General features: G+C 36.7%; 1 protein-coding gene across 1 annotated transcript in view; it reads left to right on the top strand.

The window, feature by feature from the left end:
• The window catches only part of WDPCP (WD repeat containing planar cell polarity effector), a 328,314-nt gene extending 317,927 nt beyond the window's left edge, over window positions 1-10,387 (top strand). The window contains exon 17 of the mRNA XM_023552524.2: window positions 10,152-10,387. Coding sequence (XP_023408292.2) covers window positions 10,152-10,318 — 167 coding nt within the window. The 3' untranslated portion in view covers window positions 10,319-10,387. The remainder of the gene's footprint in view (window positions 1-10,151) is intronic.
• The last annotated feature ends 11,010 nt before the right edge of the window (window positions 10,388-21,397 follow it).

Raw genomic sequence — 21,397 nt, 5'->3', positions numbered from 1 at the left:
ATATTGCCTGGTTTCAAATCAGGATAGGTGTATGTCCAGGTTGTATCCTTTCACCATACTTATTCAATCTGTATGCTGAGCAAATAATTTGAGAAACTGGACTATATAAAGAAGAATGTGGTATCAGGATCAGTGGAACACTCATTAACAGCCTGCAATATGCAGATGACACAGCCTTGCTTGCTGAAAGTGAAAAGGACTTGAAGCACTTACTGATGAAGATCAAAGTCTACAGTCTTCAGTAGGGATTACACCTCAACATAAAGAAAACAAAAATCCTCACAACTGGACCAGTAAGTGACATCGCAATAAACAGAGAAAAGATTGAAGTTGTCAAAGATTTCATTTTACTTGGATGCATAATCAATGCCCATGGAAGCAGCATTTAGGAAATCAAAAGATGTATTGCATTGGGCAAATCTGTTGCTAAAGACCTCTTTAAAGTGTTGAAAACCAACGATGTCACTTTGAGGGCTAAGGTTCACCTGGCCTAAGCCATGATATTTTCAATCACCTCATATGTATGCAAATGCTAAACAATAAATAAGACTGAAAAAGAATCGATGCCTTTGAATTATGGTGTTGGAAAAGAATACTGAATATACCATGGTCTGCCAGAAGAACGAACAAGTTAGCCATAGTGCTCCTTAGAAGCGAGGATGGCGAGACTTGGTCTCACTAGTTTAGACATGTTATCAGGAGGGACCAGTCCCTGGAAAAGGACATCATGTTTTGTAAAGTAAAGGGTCATCAAAAAAGAGGAATATCCTCAGTGAGACAGACTGACACAGTGGCTGCAAAAATGGGCTCAAACAGCAATGATCGTGAGGATGACAAAGGACCAGGCAGTGTTTCGTTCTGTTGTACATGGGGTCACGAGTCGGAACTGAGTCAACGGCACCTAACAACAGCATAAAAACAAACAAAAAAATGAATCCATTGCCACGGAGTCGATTCCGACTTATAGCAACCTTACGGGACAGAGGAGAACCTCCCCAGTGGGTTTACAAGGCTGAAATCTTTACTGAAGCAGATTGCCACATCTTTCTCTCGCAGAGCTGCTGGTGTGTTTGAACCACTGACCTTTCAGTTAGCAACTCAGCACTTAACCCATTGTGCCACCAGGGCTCCTAAAACATACTATAGAGCCTCTATAATTAAAAGTTTGGTATTGGTATCCCAATGGAACAGAGTATACAATCCAGAAATGCCTATGGAAATTTATATGATAAAGGCAGTTCAAATCAATGGAGAAAAAAAAAATTTCAACTTTTTGGTAAGTGGAATCTTTATAACTAAATGACTATATTAGATTTTTTCAAAATGATTAACATTTGATTCACTCCTCACACCATGATAAATTCCAGAAGAACTGGGAATTTAAATGTGAACAAGTGAAGCCGTGTAACTGCTAGGCAGACACATTCCCTGTACAACCTGTGAATGGTGGAAATTTTCATAACCGTAAGTGGTATACAAAATGGCCCCCTCAAAGATGTCCACATCCTTTTCACCAAATAAATAACAGATAGCATGACTAGGTAAACCAGCATTTAAAATCCCCAGTCCTTAGAAAAGCAAGCATGAGCATGGTGTGTGTAAGAGTCGGTACTGCTGGTAGCCAAGCTTCTCACACAGAGTCTGCAGGGACAGAGCAATGGCATTCTCAGTCAGCAGTGTGGTGGAATGATCACTGAGCTGTGTATCAAGACACTATGGACAGATTTGGCCCTGGAGCTGACACTCACTAGTTATGACTTTGGACAAGTCACTTCTCTTCTATGGGCTTCCTGATTTGAATACCTATAACCTGAGGACGCTGTATGATCCTGCCTAGGAAAAGTGGACCTCCTGTGGTGCCAGTTTTGCCATCGTAGTCAGCTAAAGGCCTCTTGCTGCTTGTGTATGTGTGTGTATATGCACACGCATGTGTACTGACAAATCATTTCCATCATTTAGAAATCCAGGAAAATAGAACAATATCTTGTGTTTAATGCTAAGAATGTACTCTTTTCTCTTTCCTTAACTTTTTTAAGTAAACTGGATATTTTCAGGTTTTTTTCTTTCCCCAGTCCCTGAGATAACAGAGTTCATTGATATATCCATGTTCTTAGCACAGGAGCTAACATTTTCCTTGAGGGAAATACCAGCCGCTGTAAGAGTGCCAGACACTAACTAACTTTCCAGATAACTGGATAAGTTAGCACTCCTCCACATTGGCCCACTTATTCCAGAAGGTTTTAAGTAAGAAAACTGTCTAGTTTTGTCTAAGGGAAAAAGATAAGATTTGCCTTTATATGATAACCACTGATTTAGTTGTATGTCCTCTTACCCCCATGTACCAGTAGCAAAATTACAAGTTACTGATAATAAACACAACCTGAAAAAAATTTTTTTAATTAGACGTGGCACTTCCTTCAAAGAAAATTCTGGCCCCCTGACCAAGAACATGGATGTCTCAATGAGCTGTCACTTACTGGGGCTTTCTCATTTTTCTAAGTTGGTTTGTCATCACTGTATTTCAATTAGGTTGCTTAGCCCCAATATTTCAGGAAAGGAGATTGTGATGTCAGTGGGTATAAAATCAATCTACCTGCCTCTCAGTTTATGCCTTCCCTGCCCAAAGAAATGTAGGCAAGTTACTTTACAAATCAGATGGTAATTAAGCAACTGATATTACCGGGGCAGAGGGAGTGGGGGGGGGGGTAGATGTCTACATCCTGACCTCTGGCACCTGTGCGTATGCTACATTAGATGGCAAAAGACACCTTCCAAATGTAATTAAGGTTACAGACTTAAAATAGATTATCCTGGATTATCCAGGTACACCCAATCTAATCAAAGAAGCCTCAAAAGCAAAGAAATTTCTCTGGCTGGAGTCAAAAAGTTGCGACAGTAGGAGAAGTCAGGGAGATCTGAAGTGTGACAGGGACTCAGCTGCTGTTGCTGGGGGAGGCCACATGGAAAGCATGAGGGAATATGAGCAGCCTCTAGAAGTAAAGACTGATCCCTGGCTGACAGCCAGCAATGACACAGGGACTTCAGTCCTACAACCTCAAGGAACTAAATTCAGCCAACAACCTGAATGAAAATCTTCCCCTCATATCCTGCAAATAGTAGCCTATTTCAGCCGACACCTTAATTTCAACCTTTTGAGGCCTTAAGCAAAGGATCCAGCTGAGCTGTGCTGTTCCCCGATGTCTGAACCACAGAAGAGTGAGATAAAAGATAGGTATTGATTTAAGCTGTTGAATTTGTGGTAATTTGTTATAACAGCAATAGAAAGTCAATGTACCATATCTTAAAATCCAGAAGCAAAAAGGAAAAAATGATAAATGCAATACCCTAAAAAATATTTTACAGGCAAAAAAAACACAAGCAGAATTTTTAAATATAACAAACAGGGAAAAACACTTGCAAATTAGATCACAGATGAATGTGTTAATATCTCTAATATATGAAGTGCTTCTAAAAGAAAGAAACACGCTGACAGTTCTATAGAAAAATGAGCTAAAGATATGAACAATTTGCAGCAAAACTACACCTAATTGGAAAAATCCAAAAGTTTGTCAACATTTACTCTTGGCAAGGCTACAGGGACACATACCTTCTCATACATGATCGTTATAAGTGCAAAATGGTATAAGCCCTACAGAAGAGAATTGGCCAATATCTAAAAATTACATATGCAGTTACCCTTTGATCCAGAAATTCTACTTCTAGGAATCTATCCCAAAAATGATACCCTGACCAAATGTGTGTTTGTGTGTATGTGTATATCTTTATTTATATATATATATGTATATACATATATATGTACAAAGCTATTTATTGCAACACTATTTATTGTAGCAAAAGACTGAACAGAACCTAAATATTCATCAAAAGGAGACTAGATGGATACACTATGGTACATTCACATAATGGAGAACTGTGCAGCTATAAAAAGGAAATATATACTACAATAGCATCATCATCAAGATCTATTATGAGGAAAAAACATGGTGGACAAAGTATGTGGAGTATGTTACCATTTATATAAACACATTTTTGCTTATTTAAATGAAGGATAAAAAATTAATGTCTTAAATGGCTGTTATAGGAAGGACTAGGGGCTAGACCAAGTGTAGAAGCTAGACGTCTTTGAATATGTTGTTTCTGTGGTGGTGGTACTGTGTCATTGAGTTGATTCCGACTCATAGTGACCACATAAGACACAGCAGAACTTCTCCCATAGGCTTTCCTAGGCTGTAATCTTTATGGGAGCAGATCACCAAGTCTTTTCTCTGGAGGAGCCATTGGTGGGTTTGAACCACTGACCTTTCAGTTGGCAGCCAACCGTTTAACCACTGAGCCACCAGGACGCCTTCAATTAGACTTAAAAACCAGTTAACTTTACATAACTATAGAACAAAATTGGCTTTTTAAAAAAAGCAATCCTAAAAAATGAAACAAAGCTAACTGTATCTAATTGTTGGCATAACAACACAGAGAGGAATTATTCCAAGTAACTTTGAAACAGTATTTGTAACTAAACATCCCAAATTGGTATACCCTAAGGACAAAAAGAACCTTTAACAGAATCTTACCACCTTGGCAGTAATGTTCGTACTGTGATTCTGAGTCACATGTGTAGTGTGGCAGAAAGCAAACGATAGTTATGTTAGTTTTATTAAGAACTAGGATTTTCAACATGAGAGAATGGAGATATAACATCAAGGAAGTTAAATAAAAATACTGTAGAACTAAATTTGAATCTGAATTGAGAATTTCAGTATAAACTCATGATGTAGCTTATCTTAAAAAAGCTTTACCATTGGAATAGCCTAGAGACAATGATCATACCAGAATCACAGGGCACCCCTGGCACCCAGATTGTGTTCCCTAAATACCATTTTTTCCACTAAAAGGAACCAGTGCTTCTTGACAAAAAATCCAACTCCAGGTCTGGGATATGATATGTATGAGCCTGGAGCATCTTGTCATACCAGAAAGCAAGGAAGCTGTTACGGACTGAATTTTGTCTCCAAAAATATGTATTGTAAATCCTAACCCCATACCTGTGGATATAATCCCCATTTTAGGAATAGGACTGTCTTTGTTATGTTAATGAGGTCATATCAGTGGAGGGTGTGTCTTAAGCCATCACTTTTGAGATATAAAAAGCAAACTAGGCACAGAGATAAGGAAGCACTGATGGAGGAAGAAAGATCAACGAGGAACCAAGGAACAGAAGCTGACAAGAGACAAGGATCTTATGTCAGAGCCCATATAAGAGAAAGCCTTCCCCTAGTTCCAGTGCCCTGAATTCAAACTTCTAGCTTCTTAAACTGTGAATATATAAATTTCTGTTGGTTAAAGCCACCTGCCTGTAGTTTCCTGTTACAATATCACTAGATAACTAAGAAGCTATCAGTAATTAGTGGTAGGGTCATATCAAAAGGACACAAGAACCAACTTGGGTAAAAATGGGATACATTGAGCGTATTCTTGAATTTATGATAGTTAATAATTGATCATCTCTGGAAAACATGTAATTATAAGGAAAAATTAAGCATTCCTACTTCTTTTTATATGAGAATTATACGTAGCCAATAGTTGATGAGGGGAAGTTTCTCCTTACAGAAGTATTCTAACTAATAAAGAAGCTGAGACCAATATTGTACGACTTGATAACATTATGCCAAAAAGATAAGTTGCTTGTGTTTGCCTTTTTGGGTCAAGATATCACTCGTCTTCCTGCTCTTCCTTATTTTTGACAAGTTATTGACACTTATTTATTGAGTGTCCTAACACTTCCGTCATTATTCTCTCAGTCCCCTGCCTTTTTCCAGTTCTAAAAGATGGGAAAATATTATTTTCCTTAAGAACAGCACAGAAAAAATATGTATTTGGAGGGACAACAAAAACAGAACTAAGTGAACTTGAAGGCAGAAAAAGAATAATGTTATTGAAATATTTTTAAAGGCCTGAAATAATTATTTAACCTATGTGAATATTTAATAATGATCTATAATTTTCTTAAGCTGATAATATATCAGAGATTTAGAAGTCATACCAGATTTCCTTTCAGTCTAACTACCGTATTAGCAGTAAGTAACCCTAACTAAACCAGTTGCCTATGAGACAACTCCAACTCATGGCAATCTCGTGTGTCAGTAAAACTATGCTCCATACGATTTTCAATGGCTGATTTTTCAGAAGTGGATCACCAAGATCACCAGGCCTTTCTTCAAAGGTGCCTCTGGGTGGACTTGTACCTCCAACCTGTCAGTTTGTAGCCAAGCGCGTTAACCATCCACACCACTTTAAAAAAAAAATTGTTGACATTTATTGGTTTGCTCTCGGTCTGTTTCTCACAACTTGTAATTATTTTCATAAGAGCAGTGGCTGAAATTCATCTAGTTCAATAGAGATCTCAACAGAGTTCAACAAAAATTTGTTCATATGTATATGAGAATATAATTATTTTCTAAGAACAAATTAAAAAAAAAAAAACCCCAAAACCTAACACTTCTTAAGGATTATGTTTGGGACTTTCTGAATTGTCTAAAAGATAAATATGAAGAGGTCTTGTGAACAGTTCAGTTCTTACTGGGTCTGTGTTCCTTTTAACTTAAAGGCTTTATACTATAATTGCTCTGTAAATATCAGAATTTTCTGTATATTGTGCAGTGTACACAAAGAAGCTGTCAAATGGCTTATCTTGTACTTATCGACTTGTTTATTTTTATGCCTCCAAAAAGCTGTATTTTTTTACAAGAGCATCTGCTACTTTGTAAATATTTTAATGGCTTCTGTTAAGTAGAGCTGTCAGTTTAACAAACAATATTATAAAAGATTTTCATTCTTCCATGTGATTGCACATCTCAAAATGTGTTTTACCCTGAAAATCCTTCGGAGATTTTAGACTGGAAAGGATATCTCCTTTGAAGGCACAATGCCAACAAAAGAATAGATTTAAAGAATAATATACAAGATCACCAAGGAAATAGCGCCAGTGATTTCACAAGACAAATGTAATAACCGCAGTCAGCTCCCTTAGTTCACTTATCTTCCTTTGACTCAGGCAGCGTGTTGAAATGGAACAGTACTGGCTTTGGAGCCAGACATTCCAGGTATGAACCTTGACTCTTTTGCCACTTAAGAAATGCTGGTCTAGAACCAGCCAATTAACCTCTTTGACCCTCAGTTTCTGTATCTGCAAATAGGGTAATGATACCTATCTTATAGGGTCATTATAAGGATTAGAGATAATATATATAAAGGGCCTAATTCAATAAAGGTAACAATTAGTATTCTGTTTTACCTACCTAGCTACCAGGATCTCATTCTGTAATCTTTGTCCTTTACACTTTTATTCACCCAGCTTATCTTTTTCCTTCATTTTTTTTTTATCTACTTCATAGAATTCAAAGTGAGAAAATATTCTAGAGATGATCTAATTTAGCGCTTTTGTTGAACAAATGAGGAAACAGAAACTCAGAGATTAAATGACTTTTCCAGGGTCACAGATAGTTAAAAGCAGAGATCAGAATCCTGGTCTCCTGGGTTTTTCACTGTTTTCCTTCTTGCTGTGAAATGGGATTTGGTAAGACCTGGGTCAGAAGGAGCATGTGTAAGACAGGACAGTGGAAAAATAGTGGGAGAGACAAGAAAAAGATTAAAGAAAAAGAGTGGGGGTGGGGGAGCTTTTCCCTTTTGTTGTAGAGTAGAGCTCAACACACTTTTTTTTTTAAAGGACCAGGTAGTAAATATTTTAGGTTTTGTGGGTCATATGGTCTCTGTTATAACTACTCATTTCTGATATTCTAGCACAAAATCAGCTTTAGACAATATATATATGAATGAGTGTGGCTGTGTTCTAATAAAACTTTATTTGGACACTGAAATTTGAATTTCATAGAATTTTCACGTGTCTCGAAATATTATTCTTTTGATTTTTTTATCCATTTAAAATGTAAAAATCATTCTAGGATCTTGGGCTATATAAAACCAGGTGAAGAGTTGGATTTGGACTATGTATTGCTTGATGACGATCCCTGCTCTAGAGCAAACTCAATGCTTATAGGTGCATAAGCTTGAAGACAAATGGAACACGTGTTTCGCCTTAGTGTCATGGAAACAATAGGGAGTGATGGGGTCTGGGATAAACTGGAGTGGGCAGAAACCACTCTTGTCTCGCAAATTGGAAATGGAGGCCAAATGCTGCCAAATTTTCCAATTTTCTTTTTTTTTTTAAGCCAGAATTCTGGAGTTTTATATTAAATCTCCCAATTTTAAAATGTTGTTAAGTAATTCAAACTAATTTTTAAGTACTATAGGTCAAACATCTGTAAGCTGAATTTGGCACATGGGTTAACAGTTTAAAACCTTTGTTCTAGGAGGGACGCAAAACAAAACAAAATTCTAGGTAATTCCTGCTTTCTAGCAAGCATCTAAATTTCCCCAATTACGTATCTTTCAGCTCAAACCCTTACCCTATCTGCCAGTTGAACACAAAATTGTGACTGAAAGTAACAGGTCACTCAGGCTATAACCACTTCCTACCCTGTCTTCTGCCCCACTTCTGCCCAAATTCTGACTAATTGCAGTTTGCTAGTTTAAGACCTTATGCTTTGTTGATTAGTTGTCTCCAACGTACTAGTTATGCCTAAGACCTTCCCTGGAATTAAATAAGGTTAATACTGTCTTTTAAAATAAAACCACAGTATTACTGGTATAATCTAAGACTTAAATAAATGTCAGAAAGGGCCATTAAATTTAATTCTAATTGTTCTTCTCTTCTACAGACATCTCCCAAAATTCCAGGCATAGTAAATCACTTCTACTGTGGATCTTTCCTTTTATAATCAAGGATATGTGCTTTCAGGGTAGTTATACGTACACTGGGTTTGGTTTTTTTTTTTTTAATAGGTACAAAGGACCCAAAGTAAGTCCTTTAGTGTATTTCCAATAATTTTTCTCCTCCACTTCTGTGTTGTTACTATTTATTTCCCCTGTCCTCTCTCCCTACCCTACTGTCCAATTATATACTCGAGAACAGGGATTAAGTTTTCTTCATTTTATATCTCCCAATCAGAGTAATTTGCACACAGTAAACTCTCAATCATTAATTGATTAATGATGTTTGCTTGTATGAATGAACAACCAAACCCAACTTTCACATATGAAAATTGTACCAGCTAAGGACTACAATAGACTGAGATTCGTACATTTTAGCTTCTGTACATTTTCATGATTAGCAAGCACACAAACAGAGCATGTAATGATACTCTGGAAAATAAGTAGGCTTATAGAAGCGCTGCCACAAATGCCTTTTTATCCTTAATATAGTACTAACAGATCTGTAGGCAGAATTTATTACAGAAAATTGTTGCAGGAGACAATCTGTATTATATGTATCTTGTAAGGGAATATGAAAGGAAAGTCAGTAACAACAGGAATTGGAAAAAAGAGCTCAAAGTGAGTATACAATAATCTTTTGTCTGCCAAGGAAAAAACATTAGGACCTTACGGTCGCTATGAGTCGGAATCGACTCAATAGCACTCGGTTTGGTTTTTTTGGTACTGGGCAATGCAAGAGACCCAGGTTTAATTCTAGCCAGTCAACCTCAAGCACAGCCACCACTTGTCTGCCAGTGGAAGCTTATGTGGTGTTATGATTCTGAGCAGGTTTCAGCAGAGCTTCCAGACTAAGACAAACTACGAAGAAAGGCCTGACAATCTACTTCTGAAAAATCCATCAATGAAAGCCCTATGGATCAGAATACTTCAAATCCACAACTGGTTGTGAGGATGGCCCAGGACTGGGCTGCGTTCCATTCCATTGTGCTTAGGGTCACCATGAGTCAGGGGCCAGCCGATGGCAGCTAATAACAACAAAAACACAATAAATGGAAATGTTATAAGCTGACCTTGAAAACATTCATTATTCAGTTATCAAACTCCCCTGACTCAGCCAAGTGTAAGAATGACAGAAGTCATAGGGGAGTATGACTGTAAGATTTCCATTGTGTGAAACATAGTAAATTGACAAAAAAGAAAAAAGTTCCACTGAGATATATGAAAGTTCTTCTGTAATCTGACCTATGAGGGAGTTAGCAAAATTGTGTTTATATTTGACTCATATCTTGATCATTTTTTAACAGAACTCCTGGGGCCCTCAGACAGAGGGGATATGCTAAATGAAGCTTTTGTTGGTCTACCATTAGCACCTCAAGGGGAAGACACATTTCCAGATAACCTTCCTCCCTCTGGTTCAATCCATAGACATACTATTCAACAAAGAACACTGAGTGGCTCTTCTAATAGGTAAGAGATGTTGAATTAAGAAAATTGTTCCATAAAGGACAGTATTTAGCATTTCATATTAAACAATTTTAATATCCCCTGTTTAAATGTAAACTGATAGTTAAGCAAGAGTATTTCAAAATGTCAATGAAAAAAGTGTGCATTTTCTTATAGTTAATACCTTGTACTAGTTAGCTCATGCAAGAGCAAACGTGGTGGAGGCAGAAGGGAATGTAAACAGAAAATTGTTAGAATGAATGCTACTCTGGGCCAAAATGAAATTACTATAACCATATTGAATTCTATTCACATTCTATTGTTAAAAGTTAGGATTGTTAAATTACCTTGAATAAATATTATTAATTTTTAGAATATGTAGTTTTGGTTATGGTTTATATGATTGTACTTCTTTAATGTCAGCTTGCCATTAGTTTTTGAAATTTGATAAATAATAATTTAAATAACTATTCAGCTTGCCACATTGGATTACTGTGAATATAAACAGAAAGAATAAGTATGAAATTAAAAAAAAAACTCTACAGTGTTTTAGTATTATAGTGTTATTTATAATGGTAATTATCATGATAAATGCTCTCAAGGAAGGGTCCACAAACTTTTTGTGTCAAGGGCCAGAGAGCCAGTATTTTATGTGTTGCAGGCCATATGGATCCCATACTCTACTAACTGTGAAAGCAACCACAGACAACACATAAATGAATGAGAATGGCCGTGTTTCAATAAAACTTTCTGTAGAAAACACGTGGCAGTGGGCTAGATTTAGCCCTGGACTGTAATTTATAACCCTTGCTCTTAAGGATCTCAGGTATATGGAATAATTGTGAAGTGGCTATATTTTTATATTTATATATATCAATTATGGAAACCCTGGTGGTATAGTGGTTAAGAGCTATGGCTGCTAACCAAAAGGTAGGCAGTTCGAATCCACCAGGGGCTCCTTGGAAACTCTATGGGGCAGTTCTACTCTGTCCTATAGGGTCGCTATGAGTTGGAATTGACTTGATGGCAGTGGGTTTGGTTTTGGGTTTTATATCAATTATATACACCAAATCCATTGCCACTGAGAGTAGAACTACCCCATAGGGTTTCCAAGGAACGGCTGGTAGATTCGAACCACCGACCTTTTGGTTAGCAGCTGAGCTCGTAACCGTTGCGCCCCCAGGGCTCCTCAATTATACATACATACTTTTAATATCCTTGAGAAAAATGCCTCAAACTACATAAATTAACAGTAAATAAAGTGGGGCAGAACTTGCACGTATGGCAGAGTTTAAAGGTCAACAAATCCTCTCCCCAAGAAACAGTTATAAAATATGACAAAGACAACTATTTCAGGGCTCTGGAAATCAAACAAAGGCAAGCAACAAATTCAAAAACTTCCACTCCTGAAAAACTGTTGAATTTCTAGTGTTCTGTGTTCTTGCCTGGGGCTGTTCCTGTCCCACCACCACTGCCACCCGCAACTCTTACACTGATGGCATGATTTTCATTTTTCCCTTCATGACGTATTGTTAGGGAGGAGGCAGTGGGAGATGGAACACAGGAAGCCACTATTATTTTGCCAGTTACTGGGAAGTCCTACCTCTTACTTTTTTAAAAAAACAATTTTACTGAGGTATAATTTACATAGGTCTTGAAATTCACCCACTGTAATTCCACCCCAAACAGTTCCCTTATGTTCATTCACAGACAATTCCCATTCCACCCCCAGCCTGAGGCAACCATTGCTCTGCTTCCTGTCTCTATAGGAGTTTCATATAAATGGAATCATACAATCTGGAAATTTCAAATAAATGGAGTCATACAATATGTTGTCATTTGTGTCTGGCTTTGTTCAAGTAGCATTGTTTTTGAAGTTTATGCATGCAGTAGTTTATTCCTTTTTAATTGCTCGCTAGTATTCCATTGTATGGATATACCATAACTTGTTTATCCATTCCGAGTTGATGGATATCTGGATTATTTCTAGTTTGGAGAATATTATGAATAATGTTGCTGTGAACATTCATATATAAATCTATGAGTGTATGTATTTTTCATCTCTCTTGTGTGGCTACCTGGGAGTAGAATTGCTGGGCCATATGGTAAGTTTAAATGTAACCTGTTAGTCTTAAGAAACTGCCAAATTGTTTCCCAAAGTGACTAACATTGTACATAACCACCTGCAATGTATGAGGGTTCCTGTTTCTCCACATCTTCACCTGTACTTGATATTGTCAGTCTCTTTGATTATAGACATTCTAATGGGTATCTAGTTGGGTATAGTGATATCTCATTATGGTTTTAATTTGTATTTCCCTAATGATGCTTTTTTTTTTTTTAATGATGCTGAGCATTTTTATATGATTATTAGCCATTACTGTATCTTCTTTGGTAAAATATATATTCAAATCTTTTGTCCATTTTTAAATCGGGTTATCTTACTACTGAATTGTAAGATTTCTTTATGTTCTGAATATGATTTGAAAATACTTTCTTCCAGTCTGTGGCTGCCTTTTCATTCTCTCAATAGTTTCCGCTGAAATGCAAAAGTTTTCATACTTTGGTTAAGTTCAGTTCAGCAATTTTTTTCTCTTATTAATTGTGCTTTTTGTGTAGTATGTAAGGAATCTTTTACTAACCTCAGAACACAAAGATTTTCTCCTATATTTTTTTTTTTTACATGTTGTCATGGGTGGAACTATAATACTCTTACTAAAGTCACATTTCTGATCCAATACAAAGAGAGTTTCCCTGGGGCATGGCCTATATCACTTTTTATCCTACAAGAGATAAAAGGAAAGGGAAGCAAGCAGAGAGTGGGGGACCTCACACCACCAAGAAAGCAGCGCTGGGAGCAGAGCACTTCCTTTGGACCCAGGGCCCCTGCACCTGAGAAGCTCCTTGACCAGGGGAAGACTGATGATAAGGACCTTCCTTCAGAGAAGCGGATGCCCTGAATTTGGACTTGGACAGCCTGCTAGACTGTGAGAGAATAAATATCTCTTTGTTAAAGCCATCCACTTGTGGTATTTCTGTTATAGCAGCACTAGATAACTAAGATACATGCTTTATAGTTTTAATTCTTACATTTTTAGTTATTTTTTATATATGGTGTGAATGACGGTCTAAGTTCATTTTTTGTATATGGAAATCCAATTGTACCACCACCATTTATTGAAAAGACTCCTTTCTCCCACTGAATTGTCTTTATACCTTTGTCAAACATTGACTATAAATGTAAGTGTATATTTCTGGATTCACCATTCTTTTCCATTGATCTGTATGTCTATCCTAATCCTTATTTGTATGTCTATCCAAGTGCCTGTTATTGTTGTATGTTGTTGAGTCAATTGAGACTCATAGCAACCTTACAGGACAGAGAAGAACTGCCCCATAGGCTTTCCAAGGCTGTAATCTGTACGGAAGCAGACTGCCATGTCAGTCTCCTGTGGAGCAACTGGATGAACCACCAACCTTTTAGTTAGCAGCCAAGCCTTAACCACTCTGCCACTAGGGCTCCTTCAACAAGTGCCTAAAAACCAAAACCAAACCTGTTGCCAGTTCCAACTCACTGACAAAGAGAGGTCCACTCAACCAGGATCTCACAAAGCACACTTCAGTACCACAAACATGAACATGAAAAAGATGAACAATTATATACAGAGTTACTTAAAAGAAGAAAAATGAAAACCAAAACATATCTATTGAGGAAAATTATTCCCCCAAAACTAACTATGAAATAGAAGAAAACCATGAGACAACATTCCAGGAGGAATTAAATATCATCAAGCAAGTCTTTGGGTATATGAAAACTTACCCTGAATTAGAAAGACAAAAACTAAGAACAGAAATGGGCCAAAGGAAAAAGGGAAATTGTGTGAACTTAAAGAAATGGAAGCAAAATACAATATTATGTCAGAAAAAATGAAATAAACTATAATGTATGCAAAGGACAATAAATTCAAAATAAAAGGCAATGAAAACAAGCAAGAGAATAAAGAATCAGATAAAGAAGAAAAAAAAGAAAGTAATGGAAATGGAAGATAGGCTAAGAAGTAACAGCATTTGTATAACGGATTCCCTGAAAACAAAAAACAATGGGACAGAATTAATATGTAAAACTATAACCCAAGAAAATGTTTCAGAAATTTAAAAAAAAGACTTGAATCTACACTGTGAAAAGGCACACTGGATGCCTCAGAAAATTTTCTCAGAACAACTGGCTCTAAAACACATCCTAGAAAAATTAGATTTTGAAGACAAAAAGGCCTCCAGGTAAAAAGATCATATAACTTATAAAGGCAAAAAAATTAAAGTAGTATCAGACTTTTAAAAACAAAATACAAAGCAAGGCAAAAGTGAAGCAGCATTTTTTAAAAACTCAATGAAAGTGTGAAGCAAGAATTTTATATCCATCTAAGGTCTCCTTCAAGAATCAAGGCTATAGAAAAACAGTTTTCATTATAGGAAATTCTGTACCCATGAGCCTTTCTTGAGGAATATACTACAGGAGGAGTTTCATCCAACTATAAGATAACTGATGAAACGTGAGCAAAAGGACAGATGGTAAGCATTTTAATATATATAAATATAGACTAGAGATGAAAACAAATGGGGGATAAGGATGGGAGAGTAATGTACAAATATTATATATTGTGACAAAATAGAATGATACAACTAGAAAATGGAGGGAAAACAGAAGAAAAGAGTAGACTAAACTCAGCGACTGTTGTATCACCAATACCTGGGAGTTAAAAGATGGCAATAAACACTAACAAAATAGATAGAAAAAGGTTAGATGAAAAAAAAGATAGCAGTAGGGGCATTAGAAAAGATAGAAGTTCAAAGGTAACCACTAAAATAAAAATATAAAGCTTCCTAAATCCAATCATTTTTAATAAATTAAACCAAAAGAAACACATACACATCTCAGACAAAAATAGCAAGTATAACAAAATTCACTTAATTAATATATTCTGACGGAATTCAGACCAAGCGTTATCAGTCATATGTGGATGGACTTAACTCACCTACTAAAAGAAAGAATATGTAGAGTCACTGTACCAAAAAGAATTGGTCAATGTTCAACCATTTCACAAGGTACTATATGATAAAGAACCAATGGTACTGAAGGAAGAAGTCTAAACTCCACTAAAGGCATTGACAAAAACAAAGCTCTAGGAATTGATGGAATACTGACTGAGATGTTTCAACAAACGAATGCAACACTGGAAGCAATCACTTGTCTATGCCAAGAAATTTGGAAGAGAGCTACCTGATCAACCAAATAAAGAGATCCATATACGTGCCCATTCTGAAGAAAAGTAATCCAGTGGAATGCAGAAGTTATCAAACAATATCATTAATATCATATGCAAGTAAAATTTTGCTGAAGATAATTCAAAACTGGTTACAGCAGTACACTGACAGAGAACGACCAGAAATAGATTAAGTTATGCATAATATTGTGAAGAATGGGAATTCCACGACATTTAATTTTCCTCACACCATATGTAAAACCAAATTCAAAATGGATTAAGGACTTAAATATGCAAATTAAAACCATAAAGATTTTAGAAGAAAATGCAGGGGCAACGCTGTGAGGCCTAGTTTTAACAATACGTTATCTAATATAACAAAAGTACAAATGGCAAACGACAAATAAATGGGACCTCATAAAAATTAAAAACTTTTTTCATCAAAAGACTTTGCCAAGTAGCCATCTAAGATGCACCAATTGGTCTCAACTCACTTGGAGCAAAGGAGAATGTAGAACAGCAAAGACATAAGGTAATTATGAGCCCAAGAGACAGAAAGGGCCACATAAACCAGAGACTACATCAACCTAAGACCCAAAGACCTGGATAGTGCCCGGCTACAACCGATGACTGCCCTGATAGGGAATGCAACAGAGAACCCCTGAGGGAGCAGAAGAACAGTGGGATGCAGACCTCAAATTCTTGTAGAAAGACCAGACTTAATGATCTGACTGAGACTAGAAGGACCCCAGAGGTCATGGTCCCCAGACCTTCTGTCAGCCCAAGACAGGAGCCATTCCCAAAGCCAACTCTTCAGACAGGGATTGGACTGGACTATGGGATAGAAAATGATACTGGTGAAGAATGAGCTTCTCAGATCAAGTGGACACACGAGACTATGATGGCAGCTCCTGTCTGGAGAGGAGATGAGAGGGCAGAGGGGGTCAGAAGCTGACCAAATGGACACGAAAACAGAGAGTGGAGGGAAGGAGTTTGCTGTCTCATTAGAGGGAGAGCAACTCCTATAGTATGGTTTACATAAGTTTTTGTATGAGAGACTGACTTGATTTGTAAACTTTCACTTAAAGCACAACAAAAATTAAAAAAAAAAAAAAAGACTTTGCCAAAAAAGTGAAAAGACAAGCTACTGACTGGGAAAATATCTTTAGAAACCATAAATCCAATAAGAATCTAATAACCAAAATATACATGAAACTTTGACAACTCAACAAAAAGACAGCCCAGTCATAAAATAGGCAAAGAACCTGATTAGACGTTTCACCAAAGAGGAGATCCAGATGGCCACCAAACATAAAAAGATGCTTAACGTCATTAGACATCAGAGAGACGCAAACCATAACCACAATGATACATACCATTTCACTCCACTGCTAACTGAAAGGTCAGTGGTTCAAAACCACCAGTGGCTCCGTGGGAGAAAAATGTGGCAGTCTGCTTCCATAGAGACTTACACCCTTGGAAACTCTATGGGGTCACTATGAATCAGAATCGACTCAACGGCAGTGTCTTTAGGATGGCTAAGATTTTTTAAAAAATAACAAATGCTGGTAAAGATGTTGGGAAATTAGAACCCTTATACATTGCTGATAGGAATGCAAAACATTATAGCCATTGTGGAAAATAGTGTGGCGGTTCCTCAAAAAACTAAAAATAGAACTACCATATGACCCAGCAATTCCACTCCTAGGCATATACCCAATAAGACTTGAAAGCAGAGACTCAAAAAGAGACTTGTACACCAGTGTTCATTGCAGCACTATTCACAATATCCAAAAGGTGGAAACAAATGCCCATCAACAGACAAATGGATAAATAAAATGTAACACATACATACAATGGAATACTACTCAGCCAGTTGGAGAAACAAAGCCTTGATACATGCCACAATATGGATGGAGCTTGAAGATATTATGCTGAATGAACTAAGTCAATCACAAAAGGACAATTATTGAATGCCCTCATTTATATAAAAAGACAAGAAAAGGTAAATGTATGGAGATCAGTTTATTAGTGTTTACCAGAGGCAAGAGAGAGGGAAAATAGGGGGGGTTAACAGTGATGGAAAAATTGCATTGATTCGAGGTAGGGTTGCACAGCCAATTATTGTAATTACAATAATTACTGTAATTATTGTATTGCCAGTAGTTGTACACCCATAAAAAGCTAAATTGGCAGAACTTGTGTGCTACATATATTTATTACAATGACAAAAAAATAGTAGTGGCTGAGGCTGCTTATGTACAACCAGATACCACATGGGGTTAGGTTCCTTGTTTTGTAGGTTTAGGGTCATGGTTTCATGGGACATCCCAGTTAATTGGCCTGATAATGTGTATAGTGCTTCTGTTCTATCTCCTAGTTCACTGCATAGTGCCTCGGGTCTTAAAAGCTCCAAAGCGGCCAGCCATCCAAGGCACAATAGTTGGTCTCCAGTCACCTGGAGCAACAGAGGAAGAAGGATAGTCAGGAAAAGGAGGAAGATATGGAATGTACGACTAATTGCCTCCATGAACAACTGCCCCCTTTGCCATGAGACCAGAAAAACTAGATGGTGCCCAGCTGCCATTACTGAACATTTTGATCAAAGATTCCATAGAAGAATTCTGATCAAAAGGGAGAAAATGCAGAACAGAATTTCAAATTCTCATGGCCTCCAGACTTTTTGGAGCCATCGAGGGTGGATGAACCACTGGAACTATTGCCCTGAGATAATGTTTGAAAACATCCCCTAAAATCTTCTTAAAACCAAACAGTAGTTTAGCTTAACTAGTAAAAAAGGTCTGCCTTGAACATTATTCTCTTTTAAGAACTATCTATATGGAATCAAAGTGGCAACAGCAACTTGAAAGATTAGATAGGAACCTTAGGGAGCAGTGAGTTTATGTTAATGAGGGAGGAACAACTCAGAAAAGGGCGGGAAAATGGTTACACAACTCAAATAATGTACTGTATTTTTATGCAAATAACACACATCTACATTTGTTTGCCAACTGCTCCCCACCCAGAAGGTATTTTCGTAAGTGCCACTATGCTAATTTTGTTTTACAGCAACATGTAAAAAAATTGGCATAGTGGCACTTACAAAAATACCACACAGAGGAGGGGAAGGGCAGTTGGCAAACAAATGTAGAAGGTGCATGTTATTTATGTAAAAAATATGGTAATCAATGTAACTAAATTGTACATATACTGTTGAACTGGTATATGTTTTGCTATGCATACTCTCACCAACAACAAAATAAATATGTTTTAGAAAATAAAAGCTATTTAGCATTTAAAATTATAATTAAAAAAAGAATGGGGGTTAACCATTGAAACAGGAGAAATTTTTTTGAAGTATAAGAGACTACTTTGCAGACTTGTATGCAAATAAATTTGAAAGCCTATATAAAAATAGGTAAATACAGATTCCTTGACAAAATAGACTGACAGGGCTAAACAATGGGCTTAAGCATAACAGCAACAGTAAGGGTAGTGCAGAACTGGGTGGTATTTTGTTCTGTTGTACACAGAGTTGCTATGAGTCAGAACCAACTCAGTGACACCTAACAACAACAACAAACAGATGGCGAACAGTGGCCACCATGAGATTTAGAAACCTGAAACAGACATATTTCCATAAAAGAAACAGAGAAAGTTATTAAAGAACTGCCCCCATAAAAATGCACCAGGTCCAGATGGTTTGATAGGAGAATTCTACCAAACCGTCAAAGATCACATATTCCCAATGCTCTATAAACTTATCCAGAACACTGAAAATAAACGAAAACTTCCTGCATTACCGAAAAAGAAAACTACAAGCCAGTATCATTCATTTATATCAATGTACAAATACTAAATAAAATATTAGCAAACAGAATCCAATACCACATTAAAAAATACATCATAACCAAATGGAATTTATCCTGGGAAGACAAGATTGGCCCAATGTTACCAAATCCATTTTTTTTTTTACATCATATTAGATATAAATTCAAAAAAATCATATGATAATCTCTACAGATGTTGAAAAAACTTTTGACAAAATTGAACGCCCATTCCTGATAAATACACTCAAAAAAATAGGAATTGGGGGTACCTTCTTAGCATGACAAAAATTTATATATATATTAGTCCTAATGTCAGTATCATATTTAATGGGGAATCAGATCACTAAGGACATTTCCACTAAGATCAGAACAAGGCAGGATGCCCACTATCTCTGCTACTATTCAACACTGTACTAGAGATATTAGCCAAGAGTTGGCAAACCATGGACAACCGGCCAAATCTGAACTGCCACCTGTTTTTATTAATAAAGTGTAACAGAACACAGCTATGCCCATTTGTTTATTGTGTATGCTTGAGTAGGTGAGACAGACAGCACAGTCCATGTGTCCTAAAATATGTGGCCCTTTGTATAAAAAGTTTGCTAACCCCTGAACTAGAGACATAAGAATTGATAAGGAAATAAAACTATCTCTATTTGTAATGATATGAAAGTAAACTGAAAAATCCTAGAGAACCAATGATAAAATTAACTCAGTTTAAAAATTCAATAAGGTAGGATATAAAATTAACACACAGAAATCAACCGCCTTCATATAGACAAACGATAACCAGTTAGAAGATATGATAATAGAGAAAACACTATTTACATATCAAAAAGATTAAATACTTAGGAATAAACTTAAAAAGGAATGTGCAAAATCTATATGAGGGAAACTTTAAAACACTGCTCAAAGATATAAAAATAGCATGAACAAATGATAAATCATCCCCCCTGTTCTTCGATAGGATCTCTCAAGATGATAAGTATGTCAGTTCTCCCTAAGTTAATTTATAAATTTAATGCAATCCCAATAAAAATACTAACAAAGTTTTTTTATGAAGTTAGACAAGTTAATACTAATGTTTATATGGGGGAAAAAAAGCATGAAAGAATAGCCAGGAAACCAGTGAAAAACAGGGGGATTAATTCCATCAGACATTAAAACGTAAGATCTTATAACACTTGTCATGTTCGTAATTTTATTTTCTTACGTAACTACTTGATTAATACCTGCTTCTCCATTAACATAAGCTCTATGAAGTCAGGGACCACCATGACTGTTTTATACATTATAGTTTCCCCAAACCCTACCACAATGCCTGGAATGTAGTTGGCTCATATTAGGTGTGCAATATATTTGTATCAGGACAACTGCTCTCTTTGGAACTCTCACTCAGGTGGGAGCAGACGGAGGTGATACAGATAACAAACATGCAAAAATATGAAAATGGAGTATTTCAATTAATGGTAAGTACTAGAAAAAAAATACAAAGATTGGGTGATAAGGGAAGTCTTTGCTCAGAAGGTAGTATTTAAGACCTGAATGACAAGAAATCATCTATGTGGTGGTGTAGTAAGGTGACTGGGCATTCCAGAGAGAGGATGCAGCACATGCAAAGATGGTAGGGTAGGAACACTTTGAGCGGTCTGAGTAACAGATAGCCAATATAGCTGGACTGTAATGGTGGACAAGGGATGATAAGTTATGTAGGGCCATTGTAGGCCATGTTAGAGTGTATGGTCTTTGTTCTAACTGCAGTGAGAAGCCATTGTGGATATTAATGTGTGGTAGGCAGAATAATATATTCCCAAAAATGTCTGCATCCATTATTCTGCCTACCATACACTAATATCCACAATGGTTTCTAAAAGGTGTCTGCGCTACAACAGTGGGCTCATGCATAACAAGGATTGTAAAGATGGCGCAGGTCTGGGCAATGTTTAGTTTTGTGGTACATGTGCTTGCTATGAGTTGGAACCGACTCAACGGCACCTCACAACAACGACAATAAAT

Source organism: Loxodonta africana, chromosome 15 (assembly GCF_030014295.1).
Source record: "Loxodonta africana isolate mLoxAfr1 chromosome 15, mLoxAfr1.hap2, whole genome shotgun sequence".
Classification (NCBI taxonomy): Eukaryota; Metazoa; Chordata; class Mammalia; order Proboscidea; family Elephantidae; genus Loxodonta; species Loxodonta africana.
Note: the sequence above shows the minus strand (reverse complement) of the source record. Positions and strands in the feature narration are given on the sequence as shown.